The 23,795-nt window shown below is 33.1% G+C and overlaps 3 protein-coding genes across 5 annotated transcripts; 2 read left to right on the top strand and 1 right to left on the bottom strand.

The window, feature by feature from the left end:
- Positions 1 to 5,159: 5,159 nt before the first annotated feature.
- LOC104236613 (glycine-rich protein 23-like) lies at positions 5,160 to 6,069 on the top strand. The gene has a single exon (XM_070168440.1). The coding sequence runs from the start codon at positions 5,244 to 5,246 to the stop codon at positions 5,799 to 5,801; it is 558 nt and encodes a 185-aa protein (XP_070024541.1). The 5' UTR covers positions 5,160 to 5,243; the 3' UTR covers positions 5,802 to 6,069.
- A 1,053-nt stretch (positions 6,070 to 7,122) lies between these two features.
- On the top strand, positions 7,123 to 11,630 carry LOC104236612 (uncharacterized). The gene is made up of 7 exons (XM_009790569.2): positions 7,123 to 7,313; positions 7,812 to 7,843; positions 7,960 to 8,016; positions 9,439 to 9,525; positions 10,310 to 10,398; positions 10,896 to 10,946; positions 11,067 to 11,630. The coding sequence occupies exons 1-7, from the start codon at positions 7,240 to 7,242 to the stop codon at positions 11,088 to 11,090; spliced, it is 414 nt and encodes a 137-aa protein (XP_009788871.1). The 5' UTR covers positions 7,123 to 7,239; the 3' UTR covers positions 11,091 to 11,630.
- Positions 11,631 to 12,786: 1,156 nt separating this feature from the next.
- LOC104236611 (transcription factor PIF1-like) lies at positions 12,787 to 21,917 on the bottom strand. 3 transcript variants are annotated; one of them, XM_070168442.1, is made up of 8 exons: positions 21,547 to 21,917; positions 20,709 to 21,447; positions 17,011 to 17,085; positions 15,943 to 16,008; positions 15,782 to 15,847; positions 14,403 to 14,789; positions 13,927 to 13,987; positions 12,787 to 13,023 (listed from the first exon to the last, which is right to left on the bottom strand). In XM_070168442.1, the coding sequence occupies exons 1-8, from the start codon at positions 21,639 to 21,641 to the stop codon at positions 13,019 to 13,021; spliced, it is 1,494 nt and encodes a 497-aa protein (XP_070024543.1). In that variant the 5' UTR covers positions 21,642 to 21,917; the 3' UTR covers positions 12,787 to 13,018. The 3 variants fall into 3 exon arrangements, with proteins under 3 accessions (XP_070024543.1, XP_070024542.1, XP_070024544.1); XM_070168441.1 differs by having other exon boundaries at positions 16,990 to 17,085; XM_070168443.1 differs by lacking the exon at positions 17,011 to 17,085.
- Positions 21,918 to 23,795: the final 1,878 nt, after the last annotated feature.

A 23,795-nucleotide genomic window follows, 5' to 3' on the forward strand; every position in this document is an offset into this window, starting at 1 on the left:
TCGTTATGTGGGGTCATTACTCCTTCGGTATCTGCATCATCGAAAGAAATACTTTCGTTTTCTAAAACTTGTCGTACCCGTTTCCCGTGTGTTATCGTTACTTTAGAAACCTTGTTGGAAGCCGTATATGTTACACCGTGAATATCTTTACCCCCACTTATAACATTCACGGTTCTCTTGGGTGAAGGGGGCTTTGGTGGCTCCTGCCTATTTTTCATATAGGCTTGCTTACCTTTCTAACTAAATAACTCAGTGAGATACCCTTGTTTCAATAGATGATCCACTTCACTTCGTAAGAATCTACATTATGAAGTTTTGTGCCCGTGATCATTATGGAATTCACACCAATGGTCTGGATTGCGTCTATTTGGATTTGACCACATCTCTTTTGGCCATCGTACCTTATCTCCCATGCTCCTCAAAACAGCTACGAGCTCGGAGGTAGTGACATTAAAGTTATATCCGCCGAACCTTGCCTTTAAACTACTGTTATTATCTCGTGACTCTTGTCTGTTTCGATCATTTCTGAACCTTGATAAAGAACCAGATTCCCTGTTCCTCGATTTTTGATCATATCGTTGACTATCCTGCTTTGACCGTAAGTCTTTCCCTACAGGTCCCATATATGGATCGTACCTGTTTTTACCTGATCTTTTTCGGTTTCTGATCTCCTGGAATTGCTCCTCTCTTCATGACGAAACTGAGGTACGGTATCTTCCTCAATTCGCAACTTCGTACTATACCTATTATAAACATCATTCCACGTGGTTGCAGGAAACTCTCGAAGGCTTTCTTTAAGTCTTCTCGTGGCTTCTCAGCTTTTGTTATTTAAGTTGCTTGCAAAAGCTATTGCAACCTAGTTATCGGGTACACGAGGTAAAGTCATTCTTTCACGTTGGAATCTATCAACAAAATCCCTGAGCAACTCTGAGTCCCCTTGCTTGATTTTGAAAATATCCTCCATTCTTTTCTCAACATTTTGAGCTCCCGAGTGTGCTTTAATAAAAGAATCTGCAAGCTCAGCAAAAGAATTAATAGAATTTTAGGGTAAAAGAGAATACCAGGTTAATGCGCCCTTGGTGAGTGTTTCTCCAAATTTCTTGACCAGTACTGATTCAATTTCTTGTTTGGTCAAGTCATTGCCTTTCACGCATGTTGTAAATGTAGTTACGTGATCACGTGGGTCTGTTGTGCCATCATATTTCGAGATGTTAGACATTTTGAACTTTTAGGGATTGGAAGGGGAGCAACACTTGGTTTCCAAAGTTGTTGTGAGTATTTATCCACATCCACTCCTTTAATTACAGGGGGAACTCCAGGGATTTGCTCGATGCGCTCATTTTGTTCCTTAAGCTGTTTCTGCAAAGTTAATACTAAATTTTGCAAATGAGAATTATTTGAATTACCTGGTTCTCCTTCCTGTGGTTCACTGGGGGTTCCTCCATTTCCAGAATTAACAAGGCCAGAACGAGGATTCTCCAATGTATTATTATTAGGTGTAGGTGTGGGTGGTGCAACAGGTAATCGACTAACTAGAGCCTGAAGAGCTTTGTTAACCCGTGCATCAATTACTTTTTGTAAAGCTTCATCTACCCCTTCAAAATGTTCAGATTGCTCTTGTTGATCAGCACGAGATTCAGGAGCAGGAGTGCCTTCACGAGATTGACGTGGTGAATTTTGAGGGGAGAGAACCACGTCAATGTTCTGTAAATCTCCTTGATTTTGATGGATTTGATTTTCATGGTTTCCCAAGGTGTTTTCACTGTTATTGTTGTTTGACATGATGATAACAATGGCTGGAAATATAGAGAAGATTATCAGATTCCCGGTAACGAAACCAATTTGTTTAGCCAAAAATCTGAGTTTTTGGTCAAAGCTTATAAATATAGAGAAATTCGGGTTACTAATAATCTGGAGACGAAAATAATAAAAGACTTTTGAGAATAATAAAGTAATAAGTAATTTTGTATTTCAGTGTAATCTCAATAATATTTCTTGTTCTTACAGATGTTGAGTCCTTCTCCTTTTATAGTTGATTCTAGGAGAAGATGTAATGCCTTTGTCTTAATGAGGCAATTATGAGCAATAAATGACATTAAAAGAAACGTTACACAATCATTTCTATTTAATTCAAATTCTCTAACGTATTTGATATTTAATGCTGTATTTAGACTCTTTTTACGTCATCAGATTCGTATCTTCAACTTCTTCCGATCTTCGGTCTTTAAATGACTCGAATAGGTACGAGACTCGTACCTATTTGAGTAACGGTCCACACTTATGTTGTTTTCTTCTCCTCATATCTGTTGTCTCCCGTGCCTCTTGGCTATTTATTGCGTTTTGACCAGTCCATGTGTCATGACACATCATCTTTAATATTTAGATTCAGTTTTTTTCCAATACATTTATCTTACATGGACCCATTATATTTTTAAAGTTATAGATCTATATCTATTATTTGTTATAATTTGAAAATTTTACACACAAATATATGCTTCGCTTCGAAAATAATAGGTTCAGATAAACCCGATACCATAATGTTGAATTTGTTTTGTATATTCTAAAATAATTGGAACACAATTCGGCATGATTAATAGGTTAGTTTTACTAATTAAGACGCAGCAAATGCAGGTAAATGTTTTATTTCTTCTGCTCTAAATGCAATTAATTTTACTTGGCATTATAGGATGGCAGGCATTTCAGCCGGAGCTTTTAGGTACCAGGTTTATCTAAATTCAATTTTTTTTTAACATTAGCATAAATTTATTAAAATTGCAGTAAATAGTAAATATAAACTCGTAACTTTAAAATATAATGAATTTAATACTATAATAATTTTAACAATTAAATTTATAGAGCTTAAATTCTAAATACGTCCCCCGTTGCAAGTAGAATAACTATCTCATGATAATTTTCGTGATCATATAATAAGTGCGCATTAATGACAAGCAATATATATGCTGTGAGGTACAAGTGTAGCCTCCATATGATTAATTCGTGGCAACCAGATGGAGACTTCAATATTATTGCATTGCATATTTACCAAGAAGATATCTTAAACAAATAGGAAAATTTATGTGAGTCATGTATATGTCCTAGGTTTTCGAAAAGGAATTAACTGATACACTTTTACAATGTAAATAATTTTTATATTATTCGTATATTTTAAATGGTCATAGCAGGATGTTTATTATATACTATTAAGGGTTGTGATGAGATATAATTATACCACTTAATTAGAAGTTTTAGTTCGAGTCCTGAGAATAATAAAAAAATCCTGATAGGAAACGCTTCTTTCTTTAATGGGCCTTATAGGGTCTGAATCCAAATTAATCGGGACTCTAATACGAATATTGAACTTCGAATGAAAAACGTAAAGGGGTCGTTTGATATGAGAGATAAGTAAGAATAGTGATAGGATAAAAATTTAATACCACCTTAATACTTTGTTTGGCTACCAAACTTGGGATAAGTTATCTCGCGATTACAATTAGTATCGGGATAACGTATACCTTGTAGGGGGTGGCATAATTAGTGCTGGGATAGAAATTATGCAATGCATGTCATTTTTAATACAACGTACCAAACAGTGGATAAAATACAATTCTAGCATAACTATTCCCAACCAAACGACCCCAAAGAGGTTATTTCTATATTTATAGGTTAGCGAATTAGAATTATTATAGACAATTACTTATTATAATAGATTATTTTAACCTGATAGTATAAAAATATTATACAGTATTAATATGGTGAAGTTAAAAACTTCAGAAGAATTTGGCTATAACTGTACTGTTTGCCAAGCCTGCTATAATTTTGAACATGTACTACTTGGCTCTTCAATAATTATTGCTGGCACTATCAATGCACATACATGCAATATTAATGTTTTAACATGTACATATATTCAATTATTATATTATATAAAAGATAGTAGTAATGAGTAATGACCAGGATGTGTAAATCAATGCATTGTTTTGGCCCATACATCCCAGCTAGCTTGTAAAGCAAATGAATGAAAGTTAGTTTAGACTCAAAAAAAGAGAAAAAGCAAATACATGGTGTAAATATGGTATAACAGAAGTCATTTTTAGAAAATGTTTATGAGAAATGGCTTATTATTTGAAAAATATTATTTCGATTTTTTTGGGATTTATTTGGGGAGTAAATTTTTTTTATTATTAAAGATTGATAATAATATTAGTAAAATTTTCATGTGGTACCCAGTTTACATTTGATCCACCCATTGAATTTGTATCCAATTTTTTAAAAGAAAAGTTTAACTGATACCCAATTTTTGAATATATATATTTCTTTTCTTCTTTACTATTGTTTTCTTCTTCTTTATGTTTAGAGCTTGTTGTTCTTCTTCTTAGTTGCAAAATGAGTTTGTTTAATTTTGTGGTTTTGATAATTTGATCATTGAAACTTGTTCTTTATGATATTTGAAAGTTACGTTTCAAATTTGCTCATTTGGAGTAGATTTGGGCATTGAATTGTGTATTGGATTGTTGAAATTCAAAGAACAAGTTTATGTTTCAAAACTTAAGATTCGAAATCTGAAATTGTATTCAATAGATTGAACTACTTAAGATTCGAATTTTTGAAGTTGCATTTGAAAGATAAAGAACTTCAAATTTGATTTCTAAAGTTGCATTGAAGAGACTGAACTACTTCAGATTCAAATTCCTGAAGTTGCATTTTAAAGATAAAAGAACTTCAGATCTGATTTCTAAAGTTGCATTGAAGAGATTGAACTCCTTCAGATCCGAGCAGGTACACTTTGCAAAATTTTATACAATACAAGTATAACTTAAATCATTTTTCCTATTTTGTTGAAAAATATTTTACCTTAAAATATTTCCGACAACCAAAGATAAAATGACTTATTTTTCAAAAAATATTTTCGACGATGACTTCTTTTGTTTAAAGAACCAATTTAAATAGAAGTCATGATATAAACAATAACAATAAATTCAGTATAATTTTACAACTGAAGTCTGGGGAACGTAATGTGTACGCACGCAGTATTATCTCTATCTTGAGAAGGTAAACAGGAGCCATGATATCGCATTGAATCCCATTTAATGTTTACCATCCCTTCTCCACCATGACACCAATCCATTTCTACCTATAAAAGGCTAATGAAGGAAGTGGACATATGTCAAGGTAGAAAAAGAAAAAGAAAAGGGTGCTTAAAAAAAAAGAGAGAGAGGCTTAGTTAAAATATATACAAAAGAAATATGGTTAAGTTGTCCAATATGATATTTGTTTTTCTTGGTTTATTAGTAGTTATTTGTACCACAAAAGCAAGAGAAGTGCCTAGTGAGAAAGGTCTTACTGATCAGAAAAATTTTGTAGGGTTTGGTGGTGTTGGAGGATTTAGTGGTATTGGAAGCAATGGGCTGCCTGTTGGTGGAGTTGGTGGTGGGGTAGGTGGTCTTGGTGGTGGGGTAGGTGGTGGAGTTGGTGGTGCTAGTGGACTTGGTGGGGTAGGGGGACTTGGTGGGGCGGGGGGTAGTGGGATAGGGGGACTTGGTGGGGTAGGGGGTACTGGTGGACTTGGTGGATTAGGTGGGGTACCTGTAGGGGGTGGTGCTGGTGGACTTGGTGGATTAGGTGGGGTACCTATAGGGGGTGGTGCTGGTGGACTTGGTGGATTAGGTGGGTTGGGGGGTGGTGCTGGTGGACTTGGTGGTGCAGGGGGGTTAGGGGGTGTTGGTGGGTTGGGTGGTGCAGGGGGGTTGGGGGGTGGTTGTGATGGTTCAGGGAGTGGGGCTGGAAGTCTTCCATCACCATAAGATGATATTTCATAATTTAAAGTCAAGTGACATTTTCATGCAAGTTTGGATATCAAAATTTTTTTAGAGTGTAATTTCGTTCTTTTTGTTTATTTAATTATATTTATTTGAGTTTGTTTGAACGTTTTGCAATGTATTAAGTGACATATATTTCAGATTTTCCTAATGTTGAATGTCGTGTTATAATATATATGAGGTTTACAATGTCACACTTCTTCATCTCTATATACCTATTTTCAGATTGTATGAGAATATACTGGTTATGTTATTATTGTTGTACCTATTTTCAAATTTTGCATGCGCCTCGCAAGCTATTAGTGTTTTGCTCTCCTTTTATTTTTATTTAGTTGTTCAATAAAATCACTGTTCTTTCTTAACTAAAATTAAAAGGGTACGTGAAACTTCGCTAAAAATTTAGCAAAGTTAGACCCCAATCTATAATTCCAAAATATAATAAATTCAATATTAAAAATCTTAAATATCAAACCTATAATCTCAAAGTGCAATAAATTTAATACTAAGGTCTTAATATCGAACTCATATATAAATTCTGGATCAACCTATGTGGTAGGTAATAATCGAGCCTCTATGAAAACGCTCAATTGAAGAGAGAGAGGTAATGCTCAATTTTTGAGAGACGTTGCGAGTGTGAGCAGACATTTAGGCTCTACCAGTGGCGTATACAAAATTTTATATAAGTATTGTCATAGCAAGCAAATCCGTCAATCATTACCACATAGCAAGCAAATCATGAATGTTTTGTTTTGAAAAAAATGACATTCAATAAAAACTCTCAAAATATTACTCCCTCCGATCCACAATAAGTGACCAATTTATTTTGGACACATTCATTAAGGAAATATTAAATTCTAAACAAAAATAGTTAGTGTGACTAAACTATCCTTAATTAAATATTGCATCATAGTTATAGTAGCATTTATTTCTCTTATCAAATGTGAGGAGTAAATGACTTTTTAGGGATACGTACATAAGTATAATTTTAGAAAAACAAATTGAATAGTTATAGTAGTATAATTTTTTCTTGATTGTATAAATGGACACTTATTTTGGACCAAAATAAAAAAGCAAATTGGTCACTTATTGTGGACCGGAGAGAGTATATGTATAGATTATCGGATGGAAATAGTTTCTGGCGTAGGCTAAAAATAATCTTTGTCAATTGCCTTTTTTTTTTAAAGGTGGAGGATACAACAATTTGACCAAGTTTTGGGACTATATTGAATATAACTCAAAGTAAGTGGACCAATTTGGCACTTTAACCCTTACGTATCAAAAACCGCAAAAACTCCAAATATTTTTCACCATTCCTACAAACTTTCCTCTTCGCTCTCAGCTGTGAACTGTTCTCCATTCTACATCACTTAATCAGCTTTTGATTCTGTAGCAAAGAAAATACGATAAATCAATCAGAAGGAAAATGGGACCCAAAAATTGCAAAGTATGCGACGATGCACAATCAAAATACAAGTGTCCCAATTGCTTCATACCCTAGTAAATTTCCCTTTCTTGCTCTAATTATTTAAATTATGCTTATTTTGATTTTACTTTTAATCCTGTGTTTTGAGTTAGATGATTCATACAGTGGACTTAATTAGTTTGGGATTGAGGCGTAATAGCAGTAGGTTTTGTTAATTTAGTATTGAATTTAAGTTCTATGCACTGACGATGGAAAAAATATTTACATAATCATGTCACTTTCTCTATTTAATAGTATTGATTGGTAATTCTTAATGAGTTGGAGGTATATATTACACTATCAGGTCACTCAAGAATATCTACATGTAAGCCTCGTTAAAATGTGAAATTTGTAATACAGATTACCTGCTATAACAGGTAAAAGTGACCTGTGAGTGTAAAAATTTCGTACATTGACGATGATGTGAACAATTCATTATAGTGTCAGAGCATATAACTTAAATGGGTTGTGTTATTAGAAAGATAATTGAAAGATCCGTAACTTTTTTGGTTGTTTTTGTTTTCGTCTTGCAGTTGTTCTTTGGTCTGTTTCAAGAAGCATAAAGGTCTGTTCTTGGAAACACATTCTATGAACCTGATTATTCATGTAGGCACTACTTATTTGTTTCTGTAGATTAAGATGAAAATGGGTTTTACATGAGCTTATTTATGGATTATGCAGAAATTTTCTGTGTGAAACCGGAACCAGAACTGGAACCTTCTTCTGTGGAAAAGCTTGGTAAGGATAGCTTCTCAAATAAGAAGTTGAACTTTTTTCTCTTTATACCTTTGCATAATCACTATAAGAATGCGAATTATATGCATATTTTTTTTCTTTAATTGTAGTTGAAGTTTATTGTCTTTGTTAGTATTTCATAATCAAGAGTTTCAGCCTTATTTGGTTGTCATTTAACTATCCTTCTTGCGTCTAATGGTGAGTTACATTCAATAGCATTTAGAAAACTTCGATATTGCACGAACCTTCTCTTTGATGAATGAGTTTCTGGAGAATCAGATTGAAGTTTCTGTCTGCTATGTATGTATAGTTTTAATTGTCGAGTTAATGGACTAATGAGTAATGCTTCTTACAACTTTTTCTAAGTAGCATCCTCAACTGGCTTAGCTCTGCTCTCATTTTCCTGCATTCACATCTTACTGTTAAAACTATTTAGAACCACTATCTTATGCATCTTCATTAAAAAGATTAAGGGATTTATGAGAATAGAAAGAAAGAAGTGAATATTCTCTCGGTACTTAGACTACCTTAGTTTGTTAGTTTGGATTTTTCAAACTTAACCCCTACTTCTTTCGGGGTAGTGTTTCACCTTCTATGTTTCTTTCTTTCTTTTCATAATTATTTTATATTACTAATTGTGTGAAGGAACCAACATTTTTATGTTTTTCTCATGTAAATAACCGAAACATCTATTATTTCACTTAAATCTTCATGACATTTTCTGTTTGAGCATATTTAACCTTTATTTTCTGGAAGTGCTGTAAGCTTTCCCATTATCAAATGGGTCTTGCATCCATCTGAATAGCACCGCTGGAAAGGGTCCATCGGTGGGTAAGGTACGACTGGAACAGAGGGAAAGTGAAGGGGAGGGTTACAGGGAAACCGGAGGAGGAAGAAGGTGGGTTATACAGGGTTGTAGAGGCTACATGAGCCTGGGGGTTAGGCCGTCCGTTATTTTAGGGCTTTGGGTATTTCTTAAAAGCTGATGGTTAAATGGATGGAAAAGAGGAGGGTTGGTGGGGTAGATGGGAGGAAGTAGTTTTGAAGGTTTCAGTGGAAGGTGCTTACTAGGTTTGCGGATAACTCGGGGGATGGTTGCTGGTTTTGGATGTAATTGTTACAGTGGTCTAGCGCCATAATCTAAAGAGATTGAGGTACTCTTTTTATTGTTGTTTTTTCTTTCTCCAAAGACCATTGAATATTTGTATTTGCGTAAACGGTAAGTTATGATCATCAACCCTCTTGCCTATTGCTATATATTTATAAATGAGTCAGCATGATTTTACACTTCGACTCTGACTAGTTTGTGTGAACCAGTGATGAATTCAGCTGGTATAATTCAGGCATTGTTTGGTGGTTTCATTTAAGTTTGATGTATGGTATCCTACTTTAAGATTGTAACATGCCTCAACTTATATCTATCAGCTTCTGCTCCGGGATCACATGTGGAGAAGCCAATCTACATTGATGAGCAAAGCGAGGTGCTGAATCAGTCACGACTAGAGTCTATAGGTATGTTTCACAAACTTGTGTAATAGAAAATAATACCGATTCTCAGGAAGCACCTGAGTATCTCATTCGCTGCATGATTTCTGTAACATAGCTAGCGGATGACATACAACTGTCACGCTCTTCATGAGCTTATCATATTTGTAAAAAGATGCACATACTTGCGCTTCGAGAGGCAACCTCCAGATAAACATACTTGTTCCCTTCCTTAAAGAGGGATATGGTGACGCTCAACTGGAAGAGAAAAGTGTGACATGTGTTTTCTCATATTATCGAAATACACCTCATGTCCCTTTCATAAGACTGAATAAATAGTTACTACAACATTATAGCTTGGAATCAGGAAGGATTTGTGCTTCACTATCATCTTTATTAATTCAGGCATCATTTTGTTTCCATATGGTTTGTGATATTAAGGCATATGTTTTTGCTTAAGGTGAAGGGCATGATTTGCTAAGAATCTCACCTTAGTAAGAGCCAAAGCTACTGATACCGAGTTTAACTTAGATTTTACTACTATACCTTTCTATATTCTAGTTCTGAGAAATGCACATACTTTGGCTTCAAGAATTGTAAACCCCTTATTGGACTTTGTCTATAAATTTTTCAGATTTACAGCCCATTGATTGACCTTTCTATAACCCTCCTCTCAACAAAAATACTGATTTATTATACTAGACATTGAAGGTTTTGTTAGCATTTAATGAGTTTCTTATCATGTGCCAAACCAATATTCTGTTTCTTGAGTTTTTCATTTCCCCTGTGACATCTTCTAGCTTCATTGCAGCTTCTTCCAATGAAATTCGTGAGGCTATACGGAACAAAGAGCTTCAAAATCTCATATGCAGCATAGATTCTTCTATGGATGCGGAGGCTGTAAGTACTGCTTAATCTTTCAATATATATATATATATATATATATATATATATATATAGCCCTACTTAAATATCCAATATTGTGCTATAATAGATTTAGGGTACGCAGTCAAGTCAAAGGACAAAATAGCTACTTTAGTCGAAATGCTAATTGGAAAAGAACTTGAAATAAATATTTGTTCCGATGGAACCGTCTCTCCTGCCGTAGATTGGAAGTAGATACACAACCCAAACCATTATTCTTTTCTATTTATTATTCTTTTTATTCTCACTAAGCAAATAACTCTAACAAAAACAGATAGTGGAAGGGATGAATCCGTTGTTAGTTACACCCTATAAATAATCATTCAGGAGTATTGCAAATATCTTTTGAAAGACAAGAATCAAATAATTTCTGTGGTGGAACAAAATATCTGTCATCTCCCCTTTGACTTGATATTTTTCCCTTTCTCATAGGAATGTTAATGCTGCTTCAATTTTCTATTGTCGTTTGTCAGGAACTTGACAAGGCAATGGACAAGGAAGAATTTCGCATATTCAGTGAAAAGGTAAATGTGGCATTCTTCCTTCCCTCTAGACAGTACACATATAATAATATCATACTTCAATAATAATAATTCTTACAAGGCAACCTTTTTCTGGTACTGCTTAATGTCATGTGACTGCAGATTTTGTCCATGATTAGTCAATGAAGACTTCAACAGAAGCATGATTTCCTGACAATGAATAGCGCCGTAACAAAGGAAGATCTTTCCCCATGGTTCAGAAGCTATCATTAAGTTGTTCGGGCACGGGATCATATCTACCAAAGAAGATTTTGCGCGAATCTTACGTTTTGCTTGAAGATGTTAATGATACAACTGCAGATAGTTCTGATTCAGCATCTCCTTCAACTTTCATTAGGAAAAACAATCTGGTCTTCTCCTCGCAGTTTAGTTCATTCTACGCTCACGATCCTGCTCTTCTTCTATCAGCTTCTACTTCAAATTGTTTGTACCTTGAATGAAGTGTGTAGATAAACAGTTAAATTAAATATTTAGACAATATTTCTTTCCTAGTAATCCAAAGGTGGAAGAAGGAAAGGAAGCTATGATGACCTAGCAGCATCTCTAATTTTATCGTACATTTTGCAGTTATCATTACTTAAAATGGAGTAACTTTGTCTAAAAGACTGCCTGATTTGCAAGGTGTTATTCTCCCTATCCCATTTTATATGTCAGCTTTTTTCTTTAGTCTGTCCCAAAAGTGTGACACCTTTCTTTTTTTGGAAACTATTTAATCTTACCATGTTATTTTACCCTTATGACATGATTTGTTAGAACCTACTTAATATAAAAGCTCATTCTGTTTTTAATTTTTTTTTTTAATTTATAGGAGAATGAAAAGATTACGTAAAGAAAAAACATTCTAGGTGTTTTGCATTTATTCGGCTTACGTGTTAAAAGTTTTCTTAAATATATTTTAAACTTTGTGTCTGGTAAAAATGAAACAGGGAGTAGGAAACAGAACTGTGGCTACTGGCTACAAAGATATCGGGGGAAAATCAGAAATAATCCGATTTACAACTGGTAATTGAAAAATAGTCATAGCTTGAAAATCAATTGAAACTTAGTCACATTTTCATGTAAAGATAAAATTTGAACAAAAACACACTTAAAAATTGGAAAAAAATTCTTGCATAATATGCTTGAGTTCGAATTTTTGACATATGAGATTCCTGCATAATGTGTAGGAATTTCATAATGTACTAGTGTTCCAACATAATATGCTAGAAGTTTATACGCAGAGGCTCCATAATCCAATATATTATGCTGTAATTTCCTGTGTCTCAACTAGGTATTTTTGTCTAATTTTATTAACATAAGTTAGTTAGCTATTTTTTTAATGATTTTGCAAATGCTGACTATTTTTTAATTACTAATTCGAAAATTGACTAACACACGCTATCTTCACAAGACGTGGGTGATTCTCACAAAGATTACCCATCTCATCTCACAAAGATTACCCATCTCATAATCAAACATTATACCAATGGGATAGGGATCAAGGAAGGGGAAAATCAATCAAAGATTTTATATAGTACTCCTTTCGTCCAAGTTTACTTGTTCACTATACTAAAAATAGATGTCCAATTTGATAAATCAATGAATAATTTACAATCTTATACCTAATTAATCCTTATTATTTCCAACATTTTGAATTTATAATAGTCAAAGTTAATTTTTCAATAATAATAATTAGGGGTGATATAGTAAAATTATCATATTAAGAAGTGTCAATTTAATAGTGAACAAGTAAACTTGGACAACGGAGGGAGTAATACTTTCATCAATCTGGCTCTGTTCTGTTCTGGACTCTGGGGGGAGAGAGGTCAAATACTGCAAGAAATAAGACGTGACTGTAGGTAATATTCTAACAAGTTTGACAACCAGCTGTTGCTTTTAAAGGGGAAAAAAATACAATAAATAAAGCAATACTAATTCTATCATAATAATTACAAATTAGAGAAAGTTATACTCGTATTAGTGAGCCAGTGTAGACTGCAGTCTTGTTTCTCTTAAATCTCTTACACTACAAAATTTGGTTGGTGAAAAGCTCTCTTGGTCGATCCACCTTGAAATCAACCTGCAAAAGCACAGAAATTGAATAAAATACCAAGTTTATATCAGTTTTTCTGAATTTGGCACTGATAGTCAAGAAGTCATATTAGCAAAAAAAGAGATAATATTTTTTAGCATCTTCTTGCGTAATTTGTGCAAAAAAGGCAGTCCGGTGCACTAAGCTCCCGCTAGCATCTTCTTCACGTAATTTGTGCAAGAGATTTAAAAACAATAAGTTAAAGTTCTATGCTTGAGATCTTCTTGTTGCTCGAACATATACTAATACATTCTCCATCTATCCCATTTTATATGACACTCTTTCCTTTTTAGTCAATTCTAATAGGATGACACCTTTCTATATATAGAAACTCTTTCAATTTTTTCATTTTACCCTTAATGACATGCTCTTATAGTCATAGTCTCATAGATATGTTTAAGATCACAAGTTCTAAGATTCAAGTCTTTCTTTCTTAAATCCGTGCTCAATCAAATACAGCCATATAAATGAAACAGCAGGAGTAACAAGTTAATAATGTCAGATACTAAGATGCACTTAATTTTCCACCCTTCAGTGTTGATTAATCTTTCCTTAATCTTCTGTCTGGTATAACAACCGTATTAATGTACTCCCCTCCGTTCACTTTTACTTGCCCAATTTAAACTTTTCACGTCTCTTAAGAAATAATAACTGTAGTATATATTTTACCATATAACCCCTAATAATGATAGCATTTCAAAAGGTCTTGAGAAATAATTTTGAAAATAAGCAACTAATGATAAGGGTAAAATAGGAAAAAAAATATTATATTTCTCTTGATTTAGTATAGTGGACAAGTAAAAGTGAAAATGTATTTTTAGTATAGTGGACAAATAAAGTGATCGGAGGGAGTAATATGTAAACGTATGAGTATCTGAATCATAAACTTACCAGTTTGATGATTTGCTGGACTTTCTTCTAGGCGGCTGCTTGGCTGTTCCGCTCGCTGATTCTGCATTCAAAAGCTGTGTATTATGAAATGTTTTTTCAAAAGAATATGCAAAAAATTAAGGTAATGAGAAAACAAGCTGTTTTAGACGGTTGACCACAGTTGATATTAATTTTAGTCTCTGTTGCAAGATGCAATTCTGGGTGATAGTTCCACATGAACATCGTCATCATGACAATATTCAAGAATATATGTGAATCCAGATTTAGTTGGGTTTTCGGTATTTTTCTCATGATTGAATGAGTGTGAAGTGTACCGAGGTTAAGGACAATCAAAACTCGAGATGTTAGAAGGCGCAAAATTAATGAGTGCAGGAGCTGCTATTGAACTCCAAATCATTTAGACTTATGAAACTAAGGGGGTGGGGCTGAAAAAAACAATAAACAAATATAATGAGTGAGAAGAACAAAGGACTTGCCTGTGGTAACACTTGTGCCTGGTGTAGAGCATAATATTGTTGATATGGATCACTAAGATTTGGAAGTCTGGGCTGATTAGTATTATGTCCAACAAGTGAGTTCATTATTGGATGATCTGGCTGGTTCGCTGCTCGGATTCTGGACGGATCAGGTACAGGAACTGACGGCAAATGATATGCTGGAACAGGAAATCTAGGAGTCATTTGTGCTACTGCAGCTGCATTCTGCATTGCCGGACCTGGCATTAGAGATGGATATGGAACCACTGGCCGGTTCATGCCCATTCCCGTACCCATCCCCATACGCATACCCATTCCCATCATTGGCATGTATTGCGGGACTCCAGGATACATCATAGGGACCATGCTACATCCCATTGACATCATCTGCAGACAAGTAGCTATGATCAAACTGTATCCTAAACTGACCACTTATTTTTTTCCCCTAGCAGCTTCAAATGAAGATACAACACATGTCAACTTACAAGCAGGATTTTACATACTGGGATCATATATAATACTGGACAGGATACCATAAATAACGACATAACAAAGCAGCACCAAGAATAAGTTAACAAAATCTGGAATAACAGAAAGATGTGCCAAAGCGAAAGCCTTGGCGTAACTGGTAAAGTTGCTGCCATATGACCAGGAGGTCATGGTTTCAAGCCGTGGAAACAGCCTCTTGCAGAAATGCAGGGTAAGGTTGCGCACAATAGACCCTTGTGATTCCGCCCTTCCCCGGACCCTGCGCATAGCAGGAGCTTAGTGCACCGGGCTGCCCCCTTCTTGAGCCAAAGCGAGAGACTTGGATTTTCCGGTTCCTAGTCTATTAAACTAAAAAGTATTGGTCCTTCCCATTAATCAGTTACTGCTTCCTTTCAATGAAATTTGATCAGTGAAGTTGTTCTACAACTACCTAACCATTTATGACCTCAAACATAATATGATTTTCATAAATTTAAAACTGCCAAGAATCTTTATAACACCAAAGATCTCCTCGGCATTGGAGTAAATTTCTGTCAAGAAGGAAACTTTAAAAGGTGAAGCATCAAAATGGAAAGAAAGAAGTAATTTACATTCCTTATAACTCAAGAGTACCAAAATCCTGATATTGGATCAGAATTATTCCACACTGATACATGACTTAGAACTTTTGATAATCTAAATTCCATATTTTCTACACTAGGAAGTTATCCTGTTTGACTTAGTCAATCTTCATTTTGGGAAATATATTTTCAGTAGACTTTTCCTATTTGTAGAACAAGTGAAATAAATAACACAATATGAAGAAAACGATTTATCATTGAAAAACTTCATACAATCAAAATACTAGATAAGTTACCAATGCGAGAAAAGAGAATGTCAACAAATATTACCTGCACTTGCATTTGCAATGATTTAAGGTACTCAATCGCTTCATCCAGCATTGAAGCTTTGTCTGACTGAAAGTTGATAAAAGAGTAACTTATAATATGAAAACAAGAATTCATTTTCCATTAAGAGCAGTACTCTTATGAACAGAACATAGTGTAAAAACCTTATTGCACCGCGGTATGAGTTCTTGTAGAGCCTTCATCTTCTCATTTATTCTATCTCGACGTCTCTGCATTCACATATTTATTACCCAATCATACTAGAAAAATAGTTATACCATCAAAACCTTCAGACTGAGACTTGAAAAAGTTGTTGGGTTTTTTATGTATTTAATTAATATATTAAATACTTAAAAGAGGGTGAATGAGAAATGGAGGGAAACTAAATTTTTGAGTGAAATTTTAAGTTCCCCTTGGTAAATGGACATTGTCCCATATTGGAAGAGGAAGAGGTTTTTTATGGGTATATAAGCAATTGCTCTTCTTCTAGCTCTTAAAAGAGTTGAGAAGAAGGTAAGCATTGTGCCGTTGTTGTTCGCTTGGCTTCGAATTCGGTCAAATGATCAATTAACTTTTTGGACCAAATTTATTTGTTAATAGTAAAATATTAACAGAAATGTTATTAAATATTTATTTTAATAACAGAATATTAATATTAAAATAAATATTAATATTAAATCCTCCAATCCGTTTTTTCCTGTTTTGGTAACAGAAAATTAACTACCCTCGTCAATTTTCCCTCTTTATTGTTGAGTAAATAGCCATTTATGTAATGACATTTATGCTGTGGCCGTTTTGCAGAAACAATCATTCTGAAGAGTTGCACCTCTTCAGATTTCAGCCCAACTTTGACTATAAATACAAGATTATTCTGCTCAGAATTTCCATACGATTTTCTGAGTTTCCTCTCCTTCTTCTGCATAGTTTAAACATCAAACAAAGCAACAGTAAGTGTGATTTGCTACCGAACTTTGTGTTCGCTGAAACACTGGGGTTTGAAGTACCACTACACTAGTGTGTAATTCGTTCTATCCTGGGAGGAAATAATCCATAACCTTGGGTACTAGGAGGGGATTAAATTCCTTAAGGAAACACTGTGAATTCAGTGGGCTCGAATTGATTTTCAGTTATTTCATAGTTCATTCCTGTTTATGTTCATTTATATTTCCAGAATTATTTTACAAATACAGTATACTAACAAAAGTATATACCCTTTCAGAAAGATTATGGACCTCTGCGGCACGAGATCTCTTTGTGGATGTAGAACTGCTGGTATTCTTTGCATCAGCAGACTCAAATTCAGCATCCTAAGACAGTAGAAATAAAGTAAAAGTCAAATAAAGGAATATCTGGACCAGCACATTTTTATCAAGGAAAAGAATTAGAATTGTGATACTCCCTTCGTTTCAGTTTATGCGTCTTTAGTTCGACTGGGTCTCCCGGAAACAGTCTTTCTATTCTCAGGGGGTAAGGTCTGTGTACATTTTACCCTCTCAGACTCCATTAGTGGGATTATTACTCGGTTGTTGTTGTTGTTTAGTTTGTCTGGGTACAAAGTTTAAAAATAAGTAGGAAAGACTTTTAAATCTTGTGGTCTTAAACTAAAGATTAGTGTAATGTACCACATCTTTGTGGTCTTAAATGTGCTACTCCCTCCTGCAGTCACTAGTTATTTTATTTGTACATTGAAAATCATGTTAGTTTATATATACTCACAGACATTTCCATTGCTCCTACTCATCTGTTTCATACCTTAAATAGACAGTTCAACTTAAATGCTGCTGAACTTATTCCTTTCAATAAAATTGCAGATTTGCATTCCTCATGTCATTCTCCAGACTACAATCTAGACTAAGGAGAGACAGAGCTACTGGCATCTTCAACCCAATCTCCAAATGCATCTCGCAATGTATTTCAATTAGGCTAAACCACGTGGAAATGATACCGGATAACAACTTTTAAGTATGTTGTTTAAAATATATTCACAGTTTATAAGGTATTTACAGATTAGCCAATTTCGCTCAAAGTTCAGAACACGACGTCTTAGAGTTTAAACCTCAAAGTTCAAACTTCAGGACATCATGTCCTAAAGTTCGAATCTTATGTCCTGAATTTCAAATTAGTAGTTCAGAAATTCAGGACACTTAGTCCTTAATTTCAAATTAGCAACTCCAAAATTCAGGACACTAAGAGCCCGTTTGGACATAAGAAATTTTTCACTTTTTTTTTTTTGTTGTGAAATCAGCGTTTGGTCATAAAATTTTCAATTTTCACTTGAAGATGCATTTTGGAATTTTTCAAAAATTTGAAAAACTCTAAAAAGCTGTTTTTCAAAATTTTCACTTAGATCACCCACAAAATTTCAAAAACAACCCAAAATTATATTCATGTCCAAACACAACTCTAATTTTCAAATACCATTTTCACTTTAAAAAAAATTCACTTTTTTTTTTAGAATTTACTATTCTTATGTCCAAACGCCCACTAAGTCTTGAATTTCCAAATTCAAGGTACTTATTAGTCCTGAAGTTAGGGTGAATTGACAAATCTTTGAATACATTATAAATTATAAATATATTTTAAATATCGAGCTTAAAAGTGGCTATTGCTACACTTCGCCCCTAAAACACAAGGTCTTGAAAACCAACAGATTTATGATAACTAGCAATGATATACTCAAGCAAGAATATGAAAATGTGAAAGTACTATATAATACAATAAATAAACTTTAATTTTCTCTCGTCCCATTTGATGTGAAAGTATGACTATTTGGGGAGAAAAGCATATTTTTCTTTGACTACAATTTTCTCCAAGTCGTTTTTAAAATATTTGAAATTATTAACTATGTTGTCTTATGATAATATTTTCCCTGCAGTTTTTAAATATGTAAATTTTATTTTAAAATTAGGTACATTAACCCTTGTCACCTAATACTTTCACATAAATTGAGATGAATGGAGTATGCTTTTTTAAATTTATTTAATATTATTTATATATATTAGATACTAGAAACTACTAGTATATGATTTTAAATATTGATGCCATTTAGAAAAAAATATAATTTTTAACGTGAAAGGTGTTACTATTACGAAAAATGAGAAATTCAATTTGACGAATAATTTTATACATTAAATAAAGGCCGATATTGACTTTTCTTTTTAGTTTGCCACAAAAATAAAATATTTTTTTATATTTAAAAATAATTTAACTTTTTTTGAATAAAATAACTCATAATTATATAAATATTTATAACTTATTAAAGGTCCTATTTATATTCGTAAAATAGGATGGAAGGAATATACTAGTAATTGAAAACAAAAGGAAAAAAATAACAGAGAGAGAGAGAAGAAAAGCCCAATAAATTGGGATGACCAGTAGAATTTGTACTTTGTGATTGTTCCAACAAGGTGCTTCGTCGACCTATTAGTAGCATGAGAATCCGTGTAGCAAATTTGTGGTGAACAACGATACACGTGTCAAAGCTAAGATACTCTATTAACCTATTATGCCACTTGGCATCATTTTACGTATATATGTTGATGACGTGGCTTTCTTCTGGCCACGAACTCTCCGAAGCGCTAAATATGTGGAAAAATACAGTAAACGACAAAGCCACTCCCCAATACTGTACACACCCCAACGTGCAAAAAATACAGTGTGATTTTATCCGTTGGAATATGTTCTTCATTTTCAGAGCATTTAACAAATATTATTTGGACCGACAATAATATATTCCTATTCACTCCGTTCGCTTTTACTTGGTTACTATATTAAAAATATATTTTTATTTTTACTTATCTATTATACTAAATAAAAAAAGATAATATTTTTTTTCTATTTTTTCATTCATTAACTACTCATTCCTCAATTTATTTCCCAAAACTTTTAAAAATATTGTTATTAATATGGGAAAAATTATAAAATATATACCTCATTTATTCTTTTTTAAAGAAAGTGCAAAATCAAAAGTGAATAACAAAAAATGAACGGAACGAGTATTTAATTGGTCACGAAATTTAAAAAAAAAGATTTAAACTTATATAAAATAAGACACATATATTTTGAGTAGCTATAAATTATTACATAAAAGTAATTTATTTCCAAATATAAAAAAAAGTTATTTTTTTGACATGAATTAAAAAAAATACGTTTACATAAATTAAAAAGAAAGAATCTAATTTTTTGCTGATAATAAAAATGATAAAGTAACTTCTAATATTTTTAATAAATAGGAAACTTACCATATTTTATAATTTAGTGCATTATATTATAATGCATTGAAAAATATATATTTATATATTATTAATAGTTCAATACAATTTAATTAATCAAGGAAATTATCAGCTTATATTAAATAAATTAGTACTAATATTATTCTCGTATTTTTTTAGTCTTAAATTTTTATTATTATCTATTGTTTTTTCTGTTTCGACTATTTTATTTTTAATTTTTTTTGTTATTACTATTTTATTCGGTAACTTTTCCACTCGATATTTCTTTTTTAAAAATATTGTGATTATATTTTTCCTGTCAAAAAACAAACTCTCTACCTTCGTGACGTAAGAATAAGACTAGCATACACTATCATCTGTAAATAAAAATTAACTCAATGGTGAGATTCATCTAACAAAACGAATCTTATTACTTTATTATAATTAAATGTGCGATTATTTTTAATCCGTCCCATAAATTATTTACATTCGATAATCAAAAAGTGTATAGAATTTATATAATGTTTATATATAACATGTAGTGTGTGAATATATATATACACATAAAATTTAGCTATTATTTTAAGAGCGGTTATACAATATCATTTTTCTTAATTATTAAATAGACTAATACTTAACTAAACAGACTATTTAATTAAAAAATTTAGGGAATTAAGAGAAGATAAAACAACCAGAAACTAATTTAGCTGCTTACCCACCTCGCTATGTTCTTCATTGTCCTCCGTTCCTCTTTCTCTTCCTTTCCGTTTCCGATCCTCCGCCGGCATAAGCGCCGGCTCCTGCGGAGGCTGCAGCGGCGGTGGTTCCGCCCTGGCACTTACACTACCTCTCGAGCCACTTGCCGATGACGTCCCCGTGAACTCACATGCCGTCGTCGACGTTTCCCTGCCGCTGGTTGTTTCCGCCGCCGTCGTAGTAGTATCAGTCGTGGCCTTTCCTTCGTCATTCCCGGGGGAAACTGGCGCTACTTTATCCGATACGCGTGAAAACTCTGCCACTGGAGTTTCATTCGAATCGACAATCGTTGATACCCTAGCTGTGTTACCAGAACTCGATGTATAATTTTGCGATTTTGCTTTAGGCAGTCGTGAGAAATGCCCGAAATTCTGTAAGCGATGTGAAAATTCTCCCTCAGTACATCTCAATTGAGGCGGAGGCTGATTCGAACGGATCTCCGTCGTGGTAGTATCAATCTCTCCCGGCGGCGGCACGGCGACGGTGACAACGGAGGAGCTCGGCGTAGTATAGAGAAAATCGGCATAGAGATCACGCCCGAAAGAAGAATCGTCAAGTGGATACTGAAGCCACGTGGCCATTTCATCCTCTTGTATAAATATTGGTGGAGCTGAAGCTACTACCGTTTGAGATCTTTGATTTTGGCTTTGGCCAATTATTTGTCCATTTTGCCATATTAGCTCCATTGTATCTTCATCCATTCTGTTGAAAGATATGCATTGATCAGACTTGTAAAATCACTAAATTTCAAATACCATACCAAATATCGAATAAAAAATAAAAATATTTCATGAAACCTACACTGTGGACTTCTTTGACGGGATGGTGATACCAGAAGTTGTAGGAATAATCGGGTAGTCGTCAACCATTTCAAAATTAGGAACAGAGTGATTCATCTTGTGCAACTCAACTTCAAAATCAGAACTTCAACTCGCAGAACAACAACAAACAATTTCAACGTCCTCGTTCAGAGTTGCTCCGTGAAACTATCGATAGTTTAACGTCTTATGTTTCAACCTAGACTTGTTGCCGACTTAGCTAGCTCGAAATATTTGATCTATTTATATTATTATAAAAATACGAAATAAGACATAATAAGGCCTGTATTCTTTTTTGGTAACTTTCCACTTGTGGGTATGAGATAGCAATTTGCACTACTACTTGATGATTATGTTGGGTTTGTAAATGTAGAGTGAGTCAGTATTTATGAGTAATAATATAAATAAATATATATAATGAGGAGATAGCGGTTAAAGAACACAGGCTTCTTGTGTTTAATGTCTTTTTGCAGGCAGGAGAGTCAGAGAGATAAGGTCTCCTCTTTCTCTCAAAAATTAAACTGTGGGAATAATATCATGGGCTAAGCTAGAAGCCTGTCGATTCGGTCAAAGATAATAGTTTTTGCTTAAATAATATATTTATATTAAAAAATTTATTAAATATGTACGTATATTAAATTTAAAATTTAATTAATAACTTTTAAAATTATCGTTCTAAATTTGAACCTATAAATTTAAATTTCTTGCTCCGCTTTTGAATAATATAATATAACATATGAAGCTAAATGACGAAGTGATTTTGATGCTATATATGCATCGGACACAATATCTTTTCCTGTCACATATATAAACACATTTAATATTTTCCCCTCAGTTCCTTTTTCCACATTTAAACAACTTATTTTTGTTTCTTATTTGATGTCTGATATTATTTTGGAGTCTGATTAATTTATATTCGTATTGAAAAATTTCAATTTGAGAGTAAAACACTCTATCAAAGCCGCTTTGAAATATCTTATTTTCTCCTGCTATTTATAAGATTCTTAAAGAAACTCATTATTGTTTATGTTATATATATATATATATATATTATTTTAGAGCTGTATCAGCCACCGCCATTGACACTTGCTAATTTCTCGCACTTGCAGGCATCAGAGATACTTAAATTGTTTGATATATACACGCCCTGGCATGGAGATTTTAGTTTAATATTTTAATATATTATTTTTCGTACTTAATGTCATCATATATATGACTACTGAAATAAGTCTGAACATCTTTGAACCAGTATATGACTTGCTGTTTCACACCACTCTTAGAAAATTAAAGAAGTTCTTGATCATTCTTTTTAATTTATATGACACATTTTTCTTATTCAGTCTGATACATAAAGTATTTTGTATTCACGCAACGTTTGTAAAAAGATCACACCTAAAAGGGTATAATGCAAACAGTTTATGCTAATGCAAGCATTAGTAACTACTTCCACGAATAATTTTTTCTTTAATAGTTTATTTAGAAAAAAAAATATTTTTTTATTATTTGAAAATAATATCTATGCTATCGTCAATCGAAGCTTTTATAGATACATAAATATTACTGTAAAATATTTAAGGTCGCAAGTTTCAAATATCTTATTATGGCCACTTAAATATTATAATATATTTAAAAAAATATTTTTTTAAAACTCTATGCCGTATCAAACTACGTCATATAATTTGAGACGGATGAAGTATATATTAGTACTGCTAATTAGCAGTTAATAAAGCAAAGATAAGGTGTTTTAATTTCAAATATATATATTATTTTATTGAGTTCGGTTGTACCCGTATTCGAGCTTCTACCTCCTTTCCCGACTAGATCTAAACTATAAGACTTTGATTCAAGTAAGATTTTATGCAAATTATAAATAGGTCTGAACTCTTTTATGTATGAAGGGCAAGGTGCATGTCCAAATCTAAGTGACAAACCATTTGCTTTATAATACTATATAATATAAAAAATGTTGCAATTTTTTTGTGGGTCCCTAAGGAGACAAAGCATATGTACGATGGTATCTATCTATATCTGAAAATTTAGATTTATATTCGTTTTTGGATATTAAAATAAGAATAACCCCATATTTGGATAATGTGGGATCGGATTTCCACCTAAAGTTCTTTATTTTACAAATGATTGGGACAATACTATATAACTATCAATATTCAATCAACTAACCAACAAAGATCGTAATAAAGTGATAAGTATTAATTTCATTCTTATTTAGAGCAC

This window comes from Nicotiana sylvestris, chromosome 2, assembly GCF_000393655.2.
Source record: "Nicotiana sylvestris chromosome 2, ASM39365v2, whole genome shotgun sequence".
NCBI lineage: Eukaryota > Viridiplantae > Streptophyta > Magnoliopsida > Solanales > Solanaceae > Nicotiana > Nicotiana sylvestris.